Here is a 24,297-nt window from a genome sequence, read left to right as displayed (position 1 = left end):
ATGATAATAATGAAGAAATAGCATTCCGTTTTTATATATATTTCAATATTATTTTGTAGGCTCTTATGCAAAGGAATGTTATTGGTCAACGTTATAATATGGATGATTGACTTTTCTGCAAACGCCAAATAAATAAGCCAAATAAATGTTATCTTTCCATGTTTTAGAGACTGATGAAATTGGGTTAAAGGGAAGGTTTGATATTATAGGAGGTTGTAGGAGGAGGCAAAAGAAACATCTTGATAATTTACTATTTAATGTATTTGGTATTTTATTTTATTTTCTTTATTTATTTAAGGATCACAAAAGGTCGTTACATGTGTACTTAGGCTAAATACAGTTTTTTTTTATATAAGTTGGCGTATGCACAACCGGTTATATGTGACCACAGCTTACACACAAGCGTTAACATAGAATGAAATTAATACAAAGTGATAACAAATTTTAAAACAGCATCATACATATAAATATACCTGCACCAAGTGACTGGAATTATGCTGTTTTAAGAATTTAATTAGGACAAAACAAGTATTAAAAACTATTTATGTATTGGTGTATTGGTGTATGTTGAGTATCATTTAAGTATTATCTTCTTTCTAATGCCACTTTATCATCCACTAAAGTCATAGTGATATCAAACTTGGGTCTAATGTGTGGCACAGGGCCGTCCTCAGGGTCTGGTAGAACTCTGTAGGTTTTCAGAATCACGCATAATGCTGTTGTTTTTATCGACATCATAGCGAAAGCATAACCTGCACAATAAAATTAGAAATATTATGAAATATACAGACCCACTCCCTTTGCTTTATTCCACTCAAAGACAGTAAATCCGTGTTGTAAGAATCACCGAAAGATCGTATATGTAACAAAATTAGATTGTGCAATCTTATTCTGATCAACGCATCAAATCCAAATTAATATTTTATTATTTATTAAACTGAAAGAAAACCCCAGCTAATTCAACGGACTTAACCCAGTTTGAACGGAAAAAAGCCTGCTCATTTCTGGTACTCGGTAAAGGTATCTATCTAATTTTTAAAATCGGTTGAGCACTTTACAAACTCGTTTTTATTAAAAAAAAACCTTAAACTGAACTGAATGTAACAAATTTCATATAAAAATTTTATACAGGGTGTAATCGTTAAGTGTGCACAGGCGATTATTACGTAACTATTACAGCTATAAAAAAACTTTAAATATCAAAAGAACATTATGTAATGAGTAAAATGACAATAATAACTTTTTAAAAATAAAACGGGAAATATCCAAAAAAGTTACATTAAACACTCCCATACATTTAATTTCCCATACCATTTTGTGTTCGAAGCAAATGTTCAAAGTGACGTCCTCGTTTTGGAATACCATTGTATTCCACATAGCTCTATTTACAGTTTTTAAATGAATTTTCATTAAAATTTACGAAGCAATTTAAGCACAAAACCAAAAGAAGAACCAAAATTTTTCATATTACATGTTCGGGATAGTATCTCATACTAAATGTATGGCAGTGATTAAACGGGACGTAAAATTTTCCCGTTTTATTAATAAAAAGTTATTATTGTCGTTTTACTCATTAGGCTTTCGATATTAGTTTAAAGTTTTTTGATATCTTCAATAGTTACGGAATAATCGCCTGTGCAAACATAACGATTACACCCTGTATATTAATGTTTTAATAAAAAAATATAAGATATTACGTTCACTTTTGGTTCACTTACTATCAATATCGAATGCTTTTTATTGCGCATAATTTCGATTTTTATTCAATAAAGTTTCCACCTGCAAATATAAAAATGCATGTACTTCTATATTTTAATGTAATCCCAAGAAAGTATCCTTTGTATAAAAGCATATTTCATTTGTTATTCTTCGTCTACATCTGTTTATACCATTGCCTATACAAGAGCCCAAAATGTACATTTGGTTGTTACTCCTTGCTGTTTTGTTTTCATACTATGTGTTTAGATTGAGAAGAAAACGTTTATATGAACTTGCTAATAAATTTCCAATAGATGATAATAGTTTGCCTATCATTGGAGCTGCATATTCACTCCTAGGTTCTACAGAACGTAAGTATCACATGTTTTTATTATGCCAATTATTAATTCCATCAATCTACTCAAAAGAAAACGAAGTAGTATCACGTATGGTTAATAATAACCTTGAATCTTTGTTCCCACTCATATGACGACAATGAATGAATATCTTCTTAATATATAAAACGAAAAGCTCACAGCTCAAACTATTGGACCGAACGGGTTGAAATTTGGTATACCCACTATGATGTAGGATTTAGGCATACGCTAAGAAAGGATTTTGATAAATTTTATCCCGAAGGGTAATCTATACTTATAATAAATCTGTAGAGGCCAATTCTGTACATGAAATATATTTAAAAAAAACTATGAAGGGGTGACAAGGGATCGCTACTGATGCCAAAAATGCAATCAGTAAAATTTTTGTCTGTCTGTCTGTATATTCGTTATAGAAACAAAAACTACACGACGGATTTTCACGAAATTTGGCACAAATATTCTTCATACTCCTGGGCAGGTTATAGTATACTTTTTATTACGCTATGATCAATATGAGCAGAGCAGTGAAGGGAAATATTGGGAAAACGGGAGAAGTTACTCCATTTTTTAAGCTTCCGTCGCGTGTGCAACCTTAATGGTTAAAGCTACATAGAAATCATGTACGACACAAATGTTCTTAAGCGGAAAGCTAGTAAGTAATAAGGGTAATAACCATAAAATTTTATTTTTACCACGCGGTTGAAGTTGCGGGAAATAGCTAGTTATGTAGGTACATCTTTAAATTCCTGACGTCAAAGAAAAAAAAAAACTTGTTCAATTTAAAACAAGAGTGACTTTTTATGGAATTCGATAGAATATTTATAAAGTACTGTTCGTTTTATTAGAATGCCGTTGTATTTTTTATGCCTTGTATTTATGGTTATTTATTTTACAGATATTTTAGAAGTAATGCAGAACTCCAGCTATGCCAGTATGAACAATGGTGGAGTACTTGCCAGTTGGTTTGGACCTCTGCTTTATTTTGGTGATATCTTAAATTTTTAATAGATTATTTAGCAACATTAAATAAAAATACAAAATTCCACTAAAAGACTCTATTTCTTTTACTATGTCCGAAATAATTAAAAAATTGTATTGCAGTGGTCACAGAGGCACCAGTACTTGAAACAGTTCTTAAATCCAGTCTAGAGAAAGATGATATTTATAGATTTATGTGGCAAGTCATTGGAAATGGCTCGGTCTTTGCCCCAGGTAAATTTTGTCTACAATGTTCTGGTTATAACAACAAGAAGATATATAATATATCAACTTATATGTTTTAGATCTTTTTTTCGCAGACATTGGAAACATGGATACATGGACTTCACATACATTAAATTTATTTATACTCAACAGTGTCCTTAATAAAATGAATTTTTATTTTAGTACCTATTTGGAAACAACGTCGAAAAATGGTCATGCCTTTATTCAGCCCAAAGATACTGTCAACGTTTTTCAACATTTTTCTAGAGAACAGTGAAAAATTGTGTTCAGTGTTATCATCATTTATAAATAGAGGACAATTTAGTTTATGACCGTTTATAAATGCTTATAGTTTGGATTCTACTATGGGTAAGTAAGAGATACATCAAACAATTACTTGCCAGTATTATAAGTATTTTTTATCTTACAATGTTTACATCAATAAGCTGTTTATAGAAACAACGATGGGTGTAAAAATTGGCGCTCAACAGAACCCTGATAATGCATTTTTGAACGCTGTCAATGAAGGCCAAAATTATATAGCTCAGAGAATATTCCACTTCTGGCTTCATCCAAACTGGTTGTATAGATTTCATCCTAATCATGAACGTATTAAAAAGTACATTAAAATAATGAATGACTTCGCCGATGAGGTAAATTTTTTCTCAGTAAATAAGATTCAAGACATCGATTATCTTAGAGGTGTATAAAATAAATGATATACCGATAAAATTTTTAGGTGATTCAAAATAAAAGGAAACAAATATCGGATAACAGTGAAGTCCTAGAAGGTATTTATAAAATGTCTTTCTTGAATTAAATAGCTTTACAAAAAATATATCAGAGTAAATAAATAGTTACGTTGGCATTTAGTTTTTAATGTGATTTCAGTAAAGAGCATTCTGGATCATCTGATTTCAATGAATGAAATAGATGGTATGGATGATTTAGAACTACGTGAAGAAGCTTTAATGATGATAATAGCTGCGACTGATACGTCAGCGGTTTCCATTGGTTTCACTATGAAGCTTTTAGCGAAATACCATCATGTGCAGGAAAAAGTTTATGATGAGTAAGTTAAAAAAAAATAATCTTTTGATTTTTTTTTCGGATTACACTATTAACAATCTGTCTATTGAGTATACGTGTATGCTCTCATGTATCGAGATCTGTTTTGAAGAGAAAATTTCCATCGCCCTTCCTTCAATCGTGCCCTTACTAATATTATAAAATTGAAATTGTTAGTTAGCGATAAGAATGAAAAAACTATAGCTTAAAAGGACGTAAAATGTGAAAGTGTGAATTTATATATATTGTATTGTAAATTATATTCTAGGTTGCAGACAGTATTAGGTGATACGAAGCGTTCAATACAGAGAGAAGATTTGTCACAACTGGTCTATCTTCATAGAGTTATACAAGAAAGTTTGCGACTCTACCCCTCTGTGCCATTTATTGTTCGTAAAATTGAAAAAGACACTGTATTACGTGAGTATTAAAGTTCAAAGTAGAAGAAACAATTTTATTTAAAGAATAGTATGCTAAGATAGTATGTGTTAATTTTTGATCAACTTTTTGGTATACCTACCTATTATTTTCTAGAAGATGGGTCCATACTTCCCGCTGGTTCAGGCTGTATAGCATCAATCTGGGGAACACATAGAAATCCAAAGTATTGGGGTCAGGATGCAGAATGTTTTGATCCGGATAGATTCCTGCCGCATAGAAATAAATTACCACATCCAAGTTGCTACTTGCCTTTTAGTTCTGGACCACGTAATTGCATAGGTGAGGTCAATTATTATCATGAATCTTAATAAATAAATTTATCTAAATGAATTCAATAAAAACGAGGAATGAAAATAAAACAAATGAGTATGTTTAAGATTTCTTTATTTTTTAGGATACCAATACGCCATGATGTCTATGAAAACGTCACTAGCGACGATACTCCGCCATTATAAGATTGTAGGCGAACCAGAGAGAGGCCCTAAACCAAATATTAGAGTAAAATTGGATATAATGATGAAGGCGGTTGATGGGTACAAAGTCGCCCTAGAAAGAAGATAAAGCGAGGAATTAATGTAGAACATTTAAGAAATAAAATCAATCATAAAATAGACTATGCATCAATAGATACCAACCACAGATACCAACGAATTTAGAATTTGTTATAGTAACTCATCATCATCATCATCATCATCAGCCCATATAGGTTCCCACTGCTGGGACACGGGCCTCCTATGAGGGTACAGGCCATAATCCACCACGCTGGCCGAATGCGGGTTGGCGGATATGAGCTTGGATATGAGTAACAAAATCACACAATCACAATTCTCATTATTAGCTTAGATTGGTTCTTCTCTGCAACTATAAAGTTTTGGTTATAATATTCCTCAGTGTATATTAAAATAAACGTTTGATGCCTTTTTCCAAGTTTTTTCACTGACACTATTTTATAATAGTGTACCGTGTACCAAGCGTGTACCGTTATCGGTACTGCGTGATGTTTAAAGTGTTATAAATTTTGTATGTAATGAGAATAATTAGAAAAAACAATAGAAATACTATTAATTTCAATGTGAAGAGGGTATAAAAGTGCTTTATAAAATATTATGTATTGTCTGTATTGTATTGTATGCAAATTGTATGTGACATGGCGTACTCCTTTGACAATTACTGTAATGATTAAAAAGAAAACTATGTATGTCACTACATGTCATTTCCTCCATAGGTATTATAGGTATTAAGAAATATTTGGTCAATTAAGTGCAATTATTTGATTTTAAGAATATCTAATGAATATTTATTTAAAATTTATTCAATGAATAGTGGTAGAGCTAATACGTGCAATATTCTTATGATGTGTTAAACTTACAATTAAATGTGAAATTGATTTTATTTTAACTGGATCTATTGGATTTGCTTGGATAGAGACAGGTGACATATCCTTACTCCATACTTTATATTATAAATCCGAAAGTAACTCTGTCTGTCTGTCTGTTACTCAATCACGCCTTAACTACTGAACCAATTTGCATGAAATTTGGTATAGAGATATTTGATACCCGAGAAAGGACATAGGACAGGTTTTATCCCGGAAATCCCACGGGAACGGGAACTATGCAGGTTTTTCTTTGTCTGCGCGGGCGATGCCGCGGGTGGAAAGCTTACATAAAATCAATGTCATCAATTGGTAGCGTGAAAATCGGTGCAGTAGTTTTTGAGCTCATCGTAAACAGACAGACAGAACAGACGCGGCGTACCTACGTAAATTTAGTAATTTTTTATGTGATAAAAATTTGACGAAACCTTGAAAGTTCTTGATGCGTAGGTATCGGAATATCTAACTGATTTATGGCACAATAGGTCATATTTTTTCTAGTGTAGTAAAATAAATCTCAACGTCAAGTAAGTATGTGGCTAAAATACTTGATCTTCAGTTAAGGTTGTTAAGGCCGTATAATGATTTATTTTAAATAAGTACCGACTTATTACAGTCCAACAAAAATATTATTTATTATTAATAAAAATACTATTCTACAGAATTTATAACTTCGTTCATGATAAAAAGATGAATAAAGATAACAAATTAGGCAAAATTAAATGTTTCACTATGAATAAAACTTAAAAGGGCGCGAATATTTTTTTTATTCATTTTTGAACTATTATTTGTGTATTTGATAAGATCGGAAAATCATAGCGAATACACACTTTATTAGTTAACAAATTGAAAGCACCACGTTTTAACTCATCGCAGGGTTTGCTTATAAAGCCCTGTCACGAATCCCACAAGGCTATAAATTATTTTGGTAAGGCTTTGATGCAGCGGGAGCAGTGCCTCGGGGGCGGCCAAACGAAACAGTTGGCCCGTACCAACCCCTCTACCTGAAAAGTTTACGAATTCTACCAAAACAATACAAGAAACAATCGCATGAGTTTTTTTTAGTATAATGAGCATCTGATAGAGCAGTAAGTATCTGTTGTTTGTCTTTTTGTGTTGAGCCCTGTGGTTTTGATGAACGTTTGTTACAGGATTGAATTGTAAAGTCGAAGGAAATGGACGATGATGAACCTTTTATTTACCGGCTTAATGATAACGGATCCGGCCCGAGTTTGCTTGTGAAAGTAAGTTTTTGTTTTTACAACACAGCTGCAGGCTTTATTTTGTTGAGATGATCTGATGATCTTTTATAGTATAAGCGAACTCGCGTGTAAGATAGTTTAATTTATATGGAGAGTTTATATTATAAATTAAAGAAGGTATAGGTAATATTATAATCATATTCAGGCATTCAATTTTGGCTGTTATATTGTGATCCGACAAAAAAGATACGAGTCAAAAGGAATAAATGAATGAAGTAAAGTTAAAATTGATAAATGTTCATATGCGTTTTCTTCGCTCTTGTAATAATTTAAGAATATTAAAATTAACTTTAGAGATTTATGTTCAAATGATATATAATCTTTAGGTTTGTGCTGAACGCGGTTGGCGTATATACCAAGGGCATGGCGGTGAAGATAAATGGAATCTCTGGTGGAGGAGCAGCGCCTTTCCTGCAACATGCTACAAGACTCTTGACGATTGGCAGGTAAATTATATTTAAATAGTACATTTGTGAGATTGTCCTTGTAATAAAAAAGAACTCGTACCTATAGTGCTTGAACTACTTTATTCAACAGAAGCCCTTTACAACGTAAAAATATCTTAGAACAAGTAAAATTGAATAAAAAATTACACCGTTACGTGCACCTTAATAAAATAATGAGAAAATTTGATTTTTGTGCATTCGGTCAGACACTAGTGTTTTTTTTAATTAGATTAGATCATTTGATAATTAATAGCTTATAAGAAATGGTCTCTGGAAATTAAAGACTTTTTAACGGATTTTAAACGCGATTTATTCATTATATTATTTTCCCGACGTTTCGAACACTTTACAGCGAGCGTGGTCACGGGGAGACTCCCCTGACCACGCCGGGAAAATAATATAATGAATAAATCGCGTTTAAAATCCGTTAAAAAGTCTTTAATTTCTAAATGTATAACACTCGCGTAAAATCAAACACTTGAAAATGGTCTCTGGTTAAAAGATGGGGCAAAAATTGAAGGCGAGAGCGAGAAATATGAAATTATAGTAGTTGTTTGTCTCTTATGCGAGATGATTATTACTACAAAATATTTACCGTATGATAAATTCGCAATACATGCCCATAAACGTAGAAATAAAATATACTTAGGTACTGACAAAAAAAAAACAAGTATCAAGTTACCATGCATTTCAAGCATTTTTATTGAGGTATAAATAATAACAGTGTTTTATGGCTGCCAATTGCAGCATACGGAAAATGTGGGTGACGGCAAATTCGACCGTACTAAAACGATTTTGTACAATGGTTCATTGATAGCAGTTTTCTATGGAATTTTCTCGTGTCTTTGCCTAATCAAAAGTTATGACGCTGCGAATATTGATAGTTTTATGATCGAAGCTCGTGTTTGACAATATTTTTTATTTATATTTACGGCGGTCTTCTATAGACTTAGTTCCGTTTGTTGGCAGTTACTTGGCCCATAATTTTGGATTTTTTTGGAATTTTCATGTTTGTTTTAATGTGACAATAATTTTTAGAAATTCGTAAAACTTGTAGTTTTATTTTGTCAGAAAAAAAAATGTTTTTTAAAATAAAAAAAACAAAAGCAAATCAAGATTTTATAATGTCTTGATTATTTTTACATCTTTTATTATAAAACAAAGTTGGATACAAATAGATCAAATTATACTATAATAATTGTCTTAACCTAGTTTTAGTCTCGTATTTTCTTAAACAAAGTCGACTAAATATATACTTACCTAAACGAAGATCACCTGAACCTATTTATAATTTGATGGATATAATATCTTTGTGGTATATAATAATTACATTACAGGAATATTTTTGAAAACAAAACTTTGAAAAGCAATACGGATTTAACTCAGCTTTGATTGATTTATATGTATCTGTCATACTTTTATTTTGTATCTCTTTAAATTAAGTATTGCTTGGTACAATTTGATACAATATTATTTTTAAAGATATTTGAACAGTACACTATTTGATTTCAGTTTATGAATCACATACCAAAAGGAGGCTCGATATGTCGCAAGGATAGTCTCTCTCGACTTCTTCGGTGCATGAGGAGAGTCTACGGCCCTATATATGACTTTAGGTAAAGTTATATTGTAATGAATTAAGGACATTATTAAAAGTATATAAGTAACTGTATGGGATCTTAAAGCTATCGTTCAATTAGTTTTTAGAGTCGCGATAGGTAGTTAGAGTAGTAGTAGTCTTACAATTGATTGGTCTTAGATTAATTTCATTATAGAAATGAAAAGAATTTCCATTTCGACAGGGACAAGGCAGCAAAATTATTTTGTGTAAAAAATAATTTAATCAATTGTGGTATATTCGTCGTATACCTGACCATAAGGTGACCCTACATTAGCGGGTTCTCCAAATATAACATGATATACAAATTAAAATACACTTACACTTTAGCTACAAGTTAGTAGAAATATCCATTGATAAGATACAGAATACACTTATATATCTCAATGTCAGATTTTAATATATTAGAAATACACAAAATTTTCACTTTTTTTGCTTGTAAAATCCACATTGACAGAATTACCTCCGATGTGCCGATATTTTGAAGGTTTCGGTACCCATCAATCAATTAATTCATATTTCTGGTTCATTCAAGTAGGTATTAAGTGCTCCCTTCACAAAAGAAGGGAGCACTTAACTCCCACCAATAAAAGTTTAAAAGTAAAAAATAGAATTAAAGTAGTCATAAATTTAGAGCAGCAGTTTCGTGATGGCAATTTGAGGTTTGCGGAAGTACCATTAAATTTTAATAACTCCTGCTAATTTATAACCGACAGTAATATCATCAAAAATTAAATTTACGATATCTCAGATTATCGAAAAATGTTAAATACCACAAGGAGCAACGAAAATGAAACCGAAATAATACTGTTTTGATAATTTTAAGTCATAAAAAATCGGCACGCGATTATGCGAATCGAAAATAAGTCTGGTGAATACAAACGCCTTGAACGAATTGCTTGTTTACAAAACTGACTTTCAAGTGAAATTTTATACTATTGGAACTGTTACAACCAAAATATGAGACTCTCATATCTATGTTGTGGTAAATAAAAAAAAAAATATTCAAGTTTATAATATTCTTTTTTACAAAACGTTGATAGTTCAGGATACATCGCTCATTTTTGCAAGTGACTACTATCAAGCTAATTTTCCGTTTGTAGCTTTATTTTGATGAGACGCCCAATAATTTCGTGTACGAAAGTCTCGATTGTGGTAGCTAACAGAGATAACAAGGATAAAAATTTTTGATTTGATGGTTCTCAAATATTTATTACTAACTGAATGAATTTTTTTTTGTTCAATCTCAAGATAATTACCTAAATTATTCGAAAAAATATTTGTCCTACAAAATCTATGGTTTGTTCAAAGAGTTCCCCTTTCCAAAGTGTATCGATAACGAGGTCATCATAAATGATTACTAACAAGCTGATTTTTTTGTTTTCACTTAGTTAATGTTTATATAATTCAACAGACATATTGTCCTACAAATTGCGTAATAAATATTTGAGTACCATCAAATCAAAAAAATTTACCTATCCTTGTTATCTCTGTTAGCTACCACAATCGAGAGTTTCGTACACGAAATTATTCGGTGTCTCATCAAAATAAAGCTACAAACGGAAAATCAGCTTGATAGTAGTCACTTGCAAAAATGGGCGATGTATCCTGAACTATGAGCTTAAAGTTAGAAAAATCGAATGATAGCTTTGGAACAAATAAATAAAATGTTTTCAGTCCATTAGAAAGCCATTAAGATCATTGACGTTTGCAAAGCTCTGTAAAGCTGTGTTCATACACTAGAGTTATAGTAAATACGCGATTTTTTCTCTGTAATTTATTCCTTTTGTTAATTATGTATATATAATAGAAACAGTTTACAAATAAGTGAATTTGGAGATCACATTAAACCAATCAAATATTTCATAAAAGTTTAAAATACTCATAAAAATGGTTCAAGTAATTTAAAATATCTAGACCGTAATCTGTGTGTAGCTAGTTTATTTTTTCTAACTCATTTTAGATTTTTTTTACAATGAACGGATTGTACAATCATCGATGAATCAAATTCGACTTTTAACTCTAACTTTTTGTCTATCCAATCCAACTGCGCTATATTGCATTTTTAATTATTAAACATGCATTCGAAAAAACTATACTTTAGCACAGATTAACATTGCATTATTGCAGCCTAACGTACAAGACGGCCCTTGCATATTTATTTTACATTTTTATAAGTATTTATCACAGTCACAAATTGTCAGAAATCCGATATTTTACTTATAACTAAAAACTTAAAGTGCCACTCTGTACACAGGCTAAGAAGAGCAATGTCTATCATATTGTCGTATGACGGGGGGCAGAGTCAATCGCCTCGCGTCACAGACTATTTGAATGGAATCACGCGTGGCGTTGCGTGCGTCACGGAAATAGTTGCACGGAAAAAAGCAGGCGGCATTTTAAATCGTTGTAAACGTTGTTTATGTAGGCCTCTGTGTACACGATCTTGCGTAGATTCGAGTGTATAAATAGCTGATATTTAAGTTTATGGACAGTTGCATGTATGAATTAAATGCATTCGATTTGGGGTTGGTAAAAGTTAGTCTTATAGAGTTATGTCTGTTTTTACGGGAGCTTTTCTGATATTTGAAAATAATTGATGTTCATCATCGCTTTATTTATATAATATATAAGTATTTTATTTATGCAAAAGTAACATTCCCGATATAAAGTTAATGTAAACGTAACTTTAAGCAAATAATATGAAATAAGGGTTTATTATGTTTGGAATGCACTTTTAACGTTGGAATTGTAAACAACTATTTAAGATGGTATAATTTTTTTAAATTAAATTCTGTTAGCAAATAACTATGCAGCGACATTTAATTGCCAATAACTATCCAAACAATAGCAAATTCAAATAAAACTTTTAACGCGGTAGAAATTACTGGAATAATATTAAATTAGTGAAGTTTGCATTCGCTTTCAAAGGTCAATAATAAGAATTGTTCTGTCTTCGGGACGAAGGTGAAAGTTCGAGGTAATATTAAATTATAGTTGGGAATATTAATGAACCGTGCTTTTATAGCAATTACCCCAAGTGGTACCGGCATTTGCGTGACGATTTGAAGAAAAAGTCAATGTCATTTGTTGTGTACTATAGAATTAACGTCATTCCCTTTAAATATTGTTGCTCTATGCACTTCATCGCTTTAAAATAATACGACGTTTGCATGCCAGTGATGTTATAATTTAGAAATTTAATGAAATGCAGAACTCTATATTTACATATTATGCAGTATAAAGCGATACAATATTTGTCGTATATTTAGAAAATCCATTTCATTTTTTTTTTCAGAACCTTTACCTTTTATTGACCTTCAATTGTTTTATAACAATTTCTTGGATTATTCCAAGAACTGTAATTTTCTCAATCATGGTTGTGTTTCAACTAGCGTAACTCTATCCTACAGAGTGTATCTGTCCATAATAATAAAATACATTCTTTAGCATCAAATAACGTAGCTTGTATCCATACATTTCAGTCCAACGTGCTTCCATTTACCCCTGGAATACGCGAAGTTGGTGTCCGAGTGTTCACGGCTGAGGCGCAGTGAGGATGGCAACAATGCTGTGTGGATACATAAGCCGGTCGCACAGAGCCAAGGCAGAGGGATATTTCTTTTTCGTGTGAGTTAATTAATACTAAGAAGAAGATGGTACACATAGAATTCAGTAATTTCATGTTTACAAAGCTTGTCCTTCGTATTTAGGTGCTAGAAAAACTAGGAGTATAACCAATTAAGGTCGATCTCACTATATGGTCGATTAAGGAAAATATTTTCTACAGTAAAACGTAGGGTGGATAAGTGGATTTTGATAGATTGTTCGCTGTGAGTTGAAGCTTCTGCAAATTGTTAAATAATGTTTAGTATGTTACAAACTAGCTGTCCTATACTAGCAAAATGGTAAAGGTTAAACCTAAGCAATTTAGACAATGCCATTAGTACAGAAGCTCATTTGTTACTATTCAATAATAACTATAGTTTCTTGGCAAGAAAATTATTACGGCCCATTTGTTCGACTCCATTTTGAGGTCAAACTAAAGGTATATCTAAACAGTCGTTATTCATGTCTTTTCCATACAGCCTAATGCACTATAATTTGATAACAATAATATCTCATTTCTAAACGTACGTCATTTATGGGTTACGAGTGCACAACTTTCAGACGGAGTTGTTTATATACTAAGTAGCTCTAATCACGCGATTGGGGCAGGTCATATATCCTGCTCTGCCTTAACGATGATCGAATGGTTCAAATAGATTACCCTACGTATAAGAAATTATGTACTATGTTCTCCTTCATACTATCTAGTATTTTGTGGAAACAAAGTTACTAAATTCTGTTAAGCTTTTATGATGCTATTTTTACCCAATCCATTGCATCGCATTGTAAGTGTTGTAGTAAAAATAAAACTACAAATCACTAGAAGGAATTAAAGATACTATGCACCATAATTCCTGGCACCTAGCCATCAGGGAAATAAAGTACAAAGAGCAGCGTACTAAGACTTGATAGCTAGAATAGTAGATACTAGATGTTACATTGTGAATGTAACTGCATTTAATATTTACCACGAATCCGTTTAAACAAAAAGACAAGGTCTATTGTCTTAAGTCTACTACTAAGACGTTTTTAATCAACTTCTTATGAACGAAAAAGATGTTCGCCGAATCTGTCCATGTTGGATATTTGTGACTTATCACGCAAAAACAGTAGATTGGAACTTTATAGAATTGGGACACATACATAATTATAGTCAGTATTAATTCAGAGTTTCAGAAGTGTATTATGCGAATAGAGGCGTGGAATTAAGCTAGTGTGTATTTTTAAATTTATTATTTCATGTTAGTAGCTATATTATTAAGCCAGTGTTTTTTATAACACTACAGGAGTATCACATGAGTTGCCTTTTATTAATTTCAGAGCGTTTGCGAAATGCGTTGCGGTAGTCCAGCTGTGGTGCAACGGTACATTGAACGACCTTTGCTAATTGCTGGGTATAAGTTCGACCTGCGGCTGTACGTCTGTGTTCCTGGGTATAGACCACTCACTGCGTATATGTATGCTGAGGGGCTGGCTAGGTTCGGTATGTACTTTCCTCGGAACCAAATATATTTCGCTGCAATAATTGATTCCGTACACACAGCTTAAATATAATATTCTGACTAACTTAATTATCCTTTATAGAACAAGCTTTTGACATGGGCTCGGATATAATAACGTAATACCTACTTATTTGGTTTTGTTTCGTTTTATCGTTTAAAATTTTTATTGTAAATATTATTCGTATTGCTGCATTGTTATAATATTTTAATTTTATTTCCAGGAACTGATAAATACACATTATCTGATATACACAATCCATATAGACATTTGACGAATTCCTCATTAAATAAAACCGGACCAAGATTTGCAGAATGCAAAGACAGGATTGGAAGTGGTAAGTCTTGACTATAAAATATAGTAGTGTGTATAAAATAGAACTCCTTCATTGAACCATTTAGTATTACCATTTCCTACATATGCCCCTTTTTCTTCTTTTAATTTATTTTAACTAATCTATGTTAGAAACAGACACCAAAAGAAGAAAACGCTGAAAATTTTATCTGTAGAGGTTTTTCCTCGCATGTAAATTTAATTAAAACGTTGAAATGACAATTCCCAGGGTGTAAATGGACGCTGAAACAAGTACGTCGCGCGCTGATTGGTAGATGGGGTGCTATAGAATGGCTGGTTTGGCAGAGGATAAGGGCCATAGTAACTCTGACGCTATTAGCTCAAGCTGCTGGTACTCCACCAGCTAGGAACTGTTTTGAATTCTACGGCTTTGATATATTGCTCGATGATTCTTTGAAGCCCTGGTTGATTGAGGTAAAAACATGTTTCTCATGCACTCGTAGATTTCAAACATACTTCGATTTCGTATCTCTAGGGTATTCATATACAAGACACATTTATAAAGTTTATAATACATTCGGTAAAAGATAGATGTATCGAAATTTACGTCATGAGTATACGAATTTAATTACCCTAGTAAATACATATTTTAGAGTGGTTGTAGGCACTTGCCGTATTAAATTGATTGATGTTTATTTACTTTTTTTAAATTACAAATTTTCATCGTTCAAATTTTCATCTACTCATTCTGGTCAAAATTTATAACTATTTCAGTTTGCACTATTTTAGCGCAATTGTAGATTTGCCGTGGATGCGATGCGATAAGTTATTATGGATTTGATATGTTGAAACGAAATGCTAATATAATTCTTTTTCTCCTCACAGGTGAACCTCTCCCCAGCATTAGCAGCGGACTGTGAAGCGGATATAACAGTGAAACAGCCAATGTTGCACGAACTGTTTGATCTGCTCGGATTGCCGATGAGACACACTGGCCTATCGTACCTGCAGGGACCTTCTGTACCATATATTACTAGGTTAATATGAAATTCCATATTTTGCTTATGAAATAAATTTCTTAAGTAATAGAAGCAGATGCCAAGTGGAGATATATGGAGAATAAATGTTTACCAGCACGGATGATAGATTTTTACAAATATGAATATTTTGCAAGAGTTAAATGCAATAAATTGTTGCTATATTATAGAAGCTCTTTACCAATTGATAAATTTGATTAATAGCAGAACTTTGTATTTTCTATACTCAACCATGTTTTATTAAGTAAATGTTTTTCTTTATAATTAGTTACAGTTCAGAAGATGAAAGTGGAACACCTAGTGCGACCAACCGCTCCACGTCTGGTCATAAGCGCGGCGGGCGCGTACACCGACGGCGCAGAGCCATGCCTGTACACTGCGTTACTATACAACCACCAATGACTGATAAGTATAATGTGAGCTTAGGGTGAACTTGAATATAAATATTTTAAAATATAATCAATTATGTAAAACGAAGTCTCGTGCAACCTCGTATGAGGCAGATAAGTAGGAAATAGATGATCAAGGTGTATCTGCACTAGAAAATAATCACTCTGTTTTCGGTGCAGAGTTAGGACACTGTGTCAGTGTATAATAATATTACTATTCGTTTGGTCGTTTAGAGGTCGTTTAGTTGACTTCGTAGCCAGATAATCTTTTTAGTTTTGTTTGTTAAAATAATATAGGTAAGTAATACAAGTAGTCGGTGCATATTCATTGTCTTTGCTTTATGTTTATTTTACTGTAATAAATATACTAATATAATATAAAATAACTTATTTACATAAAATATAAATGTTAACATTCAATTCTATTTTACAGGATGTTCCTGATAAAATAAAAGAAAAGCCAATAGAAACGCTACAAAGTTACAAATCGTCTTCCGACATTGCTAGTGACGTCTCAGATACACAGGTGAGAAATAAGCTAACAAAGCCGAACAACAAATGCTGATTTTATGACTGTACAGTAATGTGTTACTTTAAACAATTTACGTTGTTTTTAGGACCTCTATTTTATAAATAACTAGTGAACCTTCTAACTTCAATGATATTATTTCTAACTTCAAATATGTATCTATCATAATATCGTTGATATATATTTTTCAGAGCTCTTTCGGAAAAACTAATTTCATACAAAATAAAAAAAAAATTCGCTAATAGTAGGGAGGATTGGTTTAGATACTGATCAAAATATTCCTTTTAGTCAGCACCAAGGATTACTTCACCCCCAGAAGTAGCAGACGAGACCTGGCGCGGGGGCTACGCCACTGCGGCGTCTCGGAGACGAATGATGAACGCCTGTATGTGGGGTAACGGTGTAAGGTGGGATAGGGGGTCCAACCGCGTGGGACAGTGGGTCCGGATTCACCCGCATACGCTGTCTAATTATGAACAAGTAATTTTCTTATGTCTACGAATATATTTTCTTTATTTAATCCATTTATTAGCAGAACATCATAGGTCCACTTGTTAGTAATTTCTTAATTACTATGTTAGTACATTACATTAACTATTTCAATATTACAATTTCATTTTACAATTTACCATTTATATGTCATTTTTTATATTGGACTAGCGGTCCGCCCCGGCTTCGCCCGTGGTACATATTAACGTTTTCTCTACATAAGAACCATCCTCGTACTTCAAGGAATATAATAAAAAAAGAATTATCGAAATCGGTTCAGCCGTTCTCGAGTTATGGAATTACAACGAAAAGTGGCATTGATTTTTATATATTAGATGTATGTACTTGCTCGCAATGGTACAAGTACACACAATCGAATCTGTCTGCGATCATTTTAAGAGTCAGTTATCTTTATAAACTCTTTAGTATTGAGATCTAGTAATATCGATTAGATTTTGTGTTGTTCCATTCTAAAAATTCCATCATCGGAAAGCTTAATTATTTCCGTGTGATATATATTTGTGTTATTATTACATACTATTAAGTATTTGTGTTCATTTTAAAGCCTTGCAGTTTATGTTGGACCTCTTATATTATTTTAATGTTCGAGATATCGTTTCTAACAGACCTTTAAAAGTAGACAGCGAACTGAAAGAAGAAAGTGATTAATCAATAATTTTCTTTATTATGTTACTCAAAAATATTTAGAAGACAAACTGTTGTTTTGTTACAGTTACCTCTAGAAGATGTAAGAGAAAGTGTAGCCCACGTGTCGAAGTTTGTCCGTGCGGCTCGAGAAGTAGTCCGGGAATGCGGTCGCGACGTGCGTTCCCGGGATTCCACTAGAGATGCCGTCTTCGAGGCTGCACTGCGAAAGAAACTAGCTTATGGCCCGAATTTTGAAGTCTGGCTGCCACCGTTTTAATGTGTTCAATTTAACTTTAAGAATAAATGTGTTCTGGATTTGTTTGACTTTTATTTAGATGGGATGGATTTATTAGCTAATCTCGCAAAAAATCTATAGAATGTCTACAGTAGCTTCTTGGAATAATAAATTATCAAACGTACTGGGGATAATTTTATGGGGATATGTACTAACAGTATATTATTATTAGTCTGTGGTACTAAGATGTCTGTATTCAAATCCTTTTGATATAATCGTGTGCCAGTATCGTCTGAAAATATGCGAATCACTGTTATTGTTGATGTTAACGTAGTTTATGGAGCCCTTACTTTATGAAAATAATAAACAACATTATACACGTCAAGAACACACCACCTACAGCTAATTAAAAATCTTATTTAATTAATCTTAAATTAGGTAGTTAGGTATAATAGAAAATCAGACAGCAAAATACTTCATGTAGAAATTTTCTCTGTTTATCAATTGCTGAAAGTTCCAAAAACTATTCGTTTATAACATTATTTCAGTCAATTATAAAATAAAAGTTAACAATTTGTTGAAATGCTGTTAAAGTTTTTAGTTAGTACAAACTAGTAAAGTGATGTTGCAAACGCGAAATTGCAAGTAGCTATTCCAAATAATTAAGATCGTATTCAGAAAGATTGAAATTGATTTCTGCGAATTGTATTTGTTTTATAGCTATTACGAGAGAAAATATTACGCCTAATGCCTGCCTGTAAAGGTGTTTTACCTTGCAATTAAAAAAAAAAAACTACCTACTATAGGACAATAATCTATGAAATTGATTCCAAGCGCGGCGATGCTGCCTGCAGACGCAACGCGCAGCGATTCATAGATGCTCATAGAAACAAGTGTTGTCGCTTGCAGTTTGCTGTTGCAGTTTGCGGTCTGCGGCCCGTCTCGGAATTGTACCTTGAAAAAACATGGTATTGGGTAATGTTAACAAGTGTACGTAATATCGTAGCACTGCATAAGTAGATGAACGTAGTAGAAGTACGTGTAGTAGAAGCACGGTAAAAATGTGATATATCACACTTTTTAATACAAAACACGATAATCAAAACCTGGAAGCGTATGCTCTATGCAACAGTATTGAAAGCAAAGAATGTTTTAAATTGTTTGTTATTATTTGGCGAAAAAGGAATAGAAGAAAAACCCAATAATACGTGTAAAATATATTTCAGTATAGGTACCTACGGTGTTCGTTAGCATCGAGCTAGAATTTGCGAATGTAGTTTTTAGTTAACAATAACAAGTAAGATGATATTGACCATTGTTTGATGAATACGAATGCAGTATCATCGTTATATATATTTTGAATAATAGTTAACGAGAATTTTTTATTTCATTTATGTTAGTATTTAAATATGTAATTATTATCGATATAAAGTAAGTATCTATAAAACATTTAAGGATCATTACGTGGACATTTTTTATTATTTAGACTTCAACGTAAATAAATATTTTAGTTGTAAAATCTCTTGCACTCTATTCAGTACCATTCATGGAAAAAAATGAATGAACAGATACATACACTATTAGGTAAGTAGTAAGCACAAACTCCTAAATAGATATACCTACTTACTTAAATAAATATACTTAATACTATATTTTATAACAGACAATAATAATATTATATAATATATTTAGTTATAGATAGATATATAAGAGGCATCCCACAGACAAACTGCATGTGCAGTTTTGTGGGACTTAGACTTAAGTTATTGTAATAATTTGTAATAATAATTTCAATAATAAAAAAATAAAAATTGCTGTGAAGCCGTTTTCGAAATTTTAGCTAAAAGCATAGACGACAAAATATACCTACAGCTGCTGATACTTGCTGGAATCAAAACCTAGAAAATATAATATTAACAGCCGGGTTCACTAGTAATCTATTCTGTTGGTGAATGTATTTTTTAATAAATATATTTTTATGTATTTTTTTTAATAAAATAAAATAATTTTTATCGTTACACTCCCTCATATCTCAAAGATAAATTTCAGTATTTATATGTACTCACGGACTGAACCTGCGCTCTCATGAAACTCTATCTCTATGTATTCCTACACACAAATCTTTCTTCAATTCTTCATTTACTGTGAAAGCTATTAAACTGTGGAATGATCTCCCTGTCACAATTAGAAAAGCTAAAACGTTTACTGAATAAACATTACATTAAAAAGTGATAACTTATTGTATTATAGGTACCTATATATTTTTAATACGATATTTATTTAATATATGCTTTATGTATATATGTATGTGTGTATGTATGTTTTTATTTATAATAATTTTTATGTACTTATGTATGTGTATGTTTATGTAGGTATATTGTTTTTTTTGAATTTTTTTTTAATTACCAATCTAATACAGCTTTACCACCACCCTCTGTCATGATTTTGGTTTTTTATCTTGTGTTTGGTTGCCTGGAAGAGATGGCTACTAAAGCCATAAGGCCGCCATTTGTGCATGTCTCTCTTCTGTATATGTATGTCTTTTCCTGTTTGTAATGGTGTACAATAAAGCGTTTTCATTCATTCATTCAAAATAAAAAATAGCTTCTCCTGGGGAAAACATTAATCTCTATCTTCTTATAATCTTTGTAAGAGACAAAGATTATAAGAAGATCGCTTTTAGGCTTTAGAATAAAGAGATATTTTGTCACAAATATATTCATGTTTGTATATTACTATGCATTTGGTCGCTAACTCCATTTACCTGCTTTATTATTAGAATTTACTCCGTAGCACGTACTATGTGCTACGTGATAGCGAATGTGAAATTTAAGAGAATGCGAACAATAATTATTAATAATTTGAGGTGGTAGATAGCATTGATTACGATATTTGAGACGAGATTATAGAGCATTAAATAATAAAACATATTTACCTATTTATACCTATAACAAAAACAAAAACCAACTAAATAAGTGGAAATGCTAAAATATAAGCATGTGTTTTGGTTATCTAATCATGACAATTCCTAAACACAGCGTATATAAATGAAATAATAAATCTAATGCTACGATTTTATTCAATGAAAATAGATACGGAACTAAGAGAATCAAATTCCGAGCATTGTTAAAACTTCGCACAAAGCATTAAAACAAATTTCATTCGACAAAAACGAAAATTTAAAGATAACAGTGCACTATTCGAAAAATATCCAATACAGGGCATTAATTTACACACAGAACAATGAATCCATTTCGTCAGTTAAAAATCAAGTTACAGTGATATGTAGGGAGGCTGTAAAATTTCCATACAGCCGAAGGCATTTAAGACCGGTGAATGGACCCATTGTTCAGGCCCTATTGTGTTTTTCTATCGGGAGCTGCAGCGTATGCGAATGCAAAAATAGTACTGTCCATTTCAATTACAGAATTACCGCGCTGAGTATTAAGTTGCTAGTTATATGACGTTTTATTCGATCGTTTGGTATTCCGTAGGCAAATGGAAAATGGAACTAATTTTGTTTCAAATCTATAATATGACTGTCTATGTTCGAGTAGTTTTCAGATTTTTGTACACATAACAAACACGGTGCATGAGAATGTAATATGAAACTTTTCATAGCGTTTTTTATGGCTCTTTAAGTAGGCTGTAGATAGGCTAATTTCAGAAAATAATTTGGCACAGTTACTGCATTGTAAATGCATATAAATTCTAAACCCTTATTTTTTAAGAACAGATTAACAGGGTATGTCTTCAAATAATTTTCATAGTCGGTTAAAATTCTGAAACACAATTTGCTTAAAGCTGTAAGAAGCAATTTTGGAATTGACGTATTAACGTGGTAAGCATAATTTATAATAATGCATATTTTAATTAAGCGCATCGCAGCACGAACAGCTTATATACGTAATAACAATGTGTATTACGGGCTGTTTAATTATGAACAAGACGCTTATTATATACACTGAGTACTTTAACGAAGTAAATATTTAATGAATGTTAATTTTGATTTATGCACATTGTCAATTATTTTGTAATTATGAACTCGGAATATTCATAATGCAAGTGGTATTTATAAGGAACGTTGTCGATTTTAAATGCATTTGAAATAATTATAATTGAAATATTAGTTTTTATGTTTGGAGACAATGTAAGACAAATTTAGTATGATAATAATAGTAGTGTATACGATATATGAGTTGTGGCTGAAATAATATCTTAGGACGGCACCGAAAACGTCCTGAAAGACGGTGAAGCGAGGTAGAGACATCTGAGGAATACAGTTTATGTTATGTGTTTTACCTCATAAAGTTCGCTACAATCCTTATAAAATAATAGAGTTTTGTATTATCTATGCTTTAGAAACATAAACCTAATATTGATTTTTGTTATAATGAATTATTAAAATTGCTAACTTTATTCATAACATGTGAACATAACACGGTGTCATTGATTCTATTTTCCGCATATTATCTGAATACATAGATTTCCTTCGATATTGTAACTGGAACATACAGCAAAGCTCATAAAGCCAGCGTTACGTTAAGGAGCGTTATTGAGCCGTACATCATATTGTGTCGACCGTACATCTTGGATATAATTCACAAGATTCAATTAATACTTGAATATGGGAGAAAGTAGCAATGAACTTACTTTAAGTGGTCTTTTAGCAATTTGATTTGAAATAATTTAACACTAAGTTTCAAAGAGTTTATTTAGTCTAATTTGTAATGCATATTTTTGTTAAACAGTCATTTGGTGGTTAAAAAGTAATTTATAGCCTTTTTATTTATATTTAGTTTTTGATCGAGTCTGTACAATTGCTTGGTTTTTTATGTAATGTATTTTTACCCAATAAAAAATTTATTATTAATTAAAGTTCGGTTGTTATTAGTAGAAACATTTATATATCATTATTCACCCGAAAACACATGGGTCAAATAAGGAAATTCCCAAATGCTAAGGCAAACGAGCTATTTGTACTGTCACATAACAAGTTGGGAGTTGAATTCAAATTTTAACTACGCCATACAACTAAGCTCATATGATTTGTTAGAATGCATGTTTCTAATGGACTGCCCAGCGTTTTAGTACAAAGCTTTGTTTTCTGTACATTGTATTTACGCGTATTTGCGTTATTTTTGTATTTTACGCGACCGATTTCAAATAAGGGCAGGATTTTTAACTTTTAGTGTTCGTTTATTTTTCTAATGTTATAATTTGTAGCGTTGGTGGTATATAATTTATCACATAACAAGGCCAAAACGAACCAACCTTCACAATGTTGTAACAAAAAATAGTCCGTTTGAAAATTTCGGTAGCAGACCGATCCGGCTATCCGCAATAGCTTTAAATATCCCAAGCGACATTAGACCGTTCTCAGTTCTGCGATATTAATTCCGTAGTCCATAATAACCAGGCGACACATCGACGACCGCGACAATTGAATGAGGGGAGCGCGTTCAGGCGAGCAATCCATTATGCAGATTGCTGGCCCGATTGCGGCATTGTCGCTGGCTCGCTGTGCCTATTACGGGCCGAATGTACCGCCCCGTACGCGACCGATTCATTTTATGGATATTGCGTCGTTGGATTAACGATTGATTGATGACTCGAACTGGGTGGTTTTGTTTCGTGCGTACAGGTATTTCAGTACGGAATTATTGAGTAGAACGTGCTCGGATGATTGAGGAGTGATTTTGTTTGGGTTGAATGGGAGATGGAAGTAATGTTCTGCTTACGTCAGAGTAATAAGTATAGTCATTTCTCTCAGGTCCAGAACAAGCAATATTAAATACAACGCGACTTCTTCTATAGAATTTATACAAGATGCTCTATCACTGACTTTTATAAGCCAATTAAATTGTAATAATTTAAGTAGAACATAATTTATGTAATTCGTTACCATACCAACAGATTTAGAGATTACCCAACTGTCCTCCTAAATAGAAACGGAAAGCGAAAAGGAAAAATCGCTGCAATAATGTATTTTGTGTAAGCGGATAAAAAGACCAAATCCCGGACTTAGTTTACTCCGTTGCTCGAAGTTATCCGGAGGGACTCATGAATGCATAATTAT

At 32.2% G+C, this 24,297-nt stretch overlaps 3 protein-coding genes across 4 annotated transcripts; all 3 read left to right on the top strand.

The window, feature by feature from the left end:
* The first annotated feature begins 1,912 nt into the window (after positions 1–1,912).
* LOC123692682 (probable cytochrome P450 313a1) lies at positions 1,913–3,610 on the top strand. The gene is made up of 4 exons (XM_045637455.1): positions 1,913–2,069; positions 2,971–3,060; positions 3,177–3,287; positions 3,462–3,610. Exons 1-4 carry the CDS (start codon positions 1,913–1,915, stop codon positions 3,608–3,610), a joined length of 507 nt encoding a protein of 168 aa, XP_045493411.1.
* On the top strand, positions 3,597–5,459 carry LOC123692412 (cytochrome P450 4d2-like). Of its 2 annotated transcripts, none has more exons than XM_045637154.1 (7): positions 3,597–3,647; positions 3,735–3,931; positions 4,018–4,069; positions 4,170–4,350; positions 4,615–4,766; positions 4,884–5,066; positions 5,182–5,459. In XM_045637154.1, the coding sequence occupies exons 1-7, from the start codon at positions 3,644–3,646 to the stop codon at positions 5,346–5,348; spliced, it is 936 nt and encodes a 311-aa protein (XP_045493110.1). In that variant the 5' UTR covers positions 3,597–3,643; the 3' UTR covers positions 5,349–5,459. The 2 variants fall into 2 exon arrangements, with proteins under 2 accessions (XP_045493110.1, XP_045493109.1); XM_045637153.1 differs by having other exon boundaries at positions 4,881–5,066.
* A 1,878-nt stretch (positions 5,460–7,337) lies between these two features.
* On the top strand, positions 7,338–18,300 carry LOC123692681 (probable tubulin polyglutamylase TTLL2). The gene is made up of 12 exons (XM_045637454.1): positions 7,338–7,406; positions 7,751–7,870; positions 9,383–9,486; positions 12,974–13,118; positions 14,418–14,580; positions 14,821–14,934; positions 15,160–15,365; positions 15,777–15,928; positions 16,197–16,344; positions 16,751–16,843; positions 17,135–17,326; positions 18,069–18,300. The coding sequence occupies exons 1-12, from the start codon at positions 7,338–7,340 to the stop codon at positions 18,258–18,260; spliced, it is 1,698 nt and encodes a 565-aa protein (XP_045493410.1). The 3' UTR covers positions 18,261–18,300.
* The last annotated feature ends 5,997 nt before the right edge of the window (positions 18,301–24,297 follow it).

Source organism: Colias croceus, chromosome 6, assembly GCF_905220415.1.
Source record: "Colias croceus chromosome 6, ilColCroc2.1".
NCBI classification, from domain to species: domain Eukaryota; kingdom Metazoa; phylum Arthropoda; class Insecta; order Lepidoptera; family Pieridae; genus Colias; species Colias croceus.
Note: the sequence above shows the minus strand (reverse complement) of the source record. Positions and strands in the feature narration are given on the sequence as shown.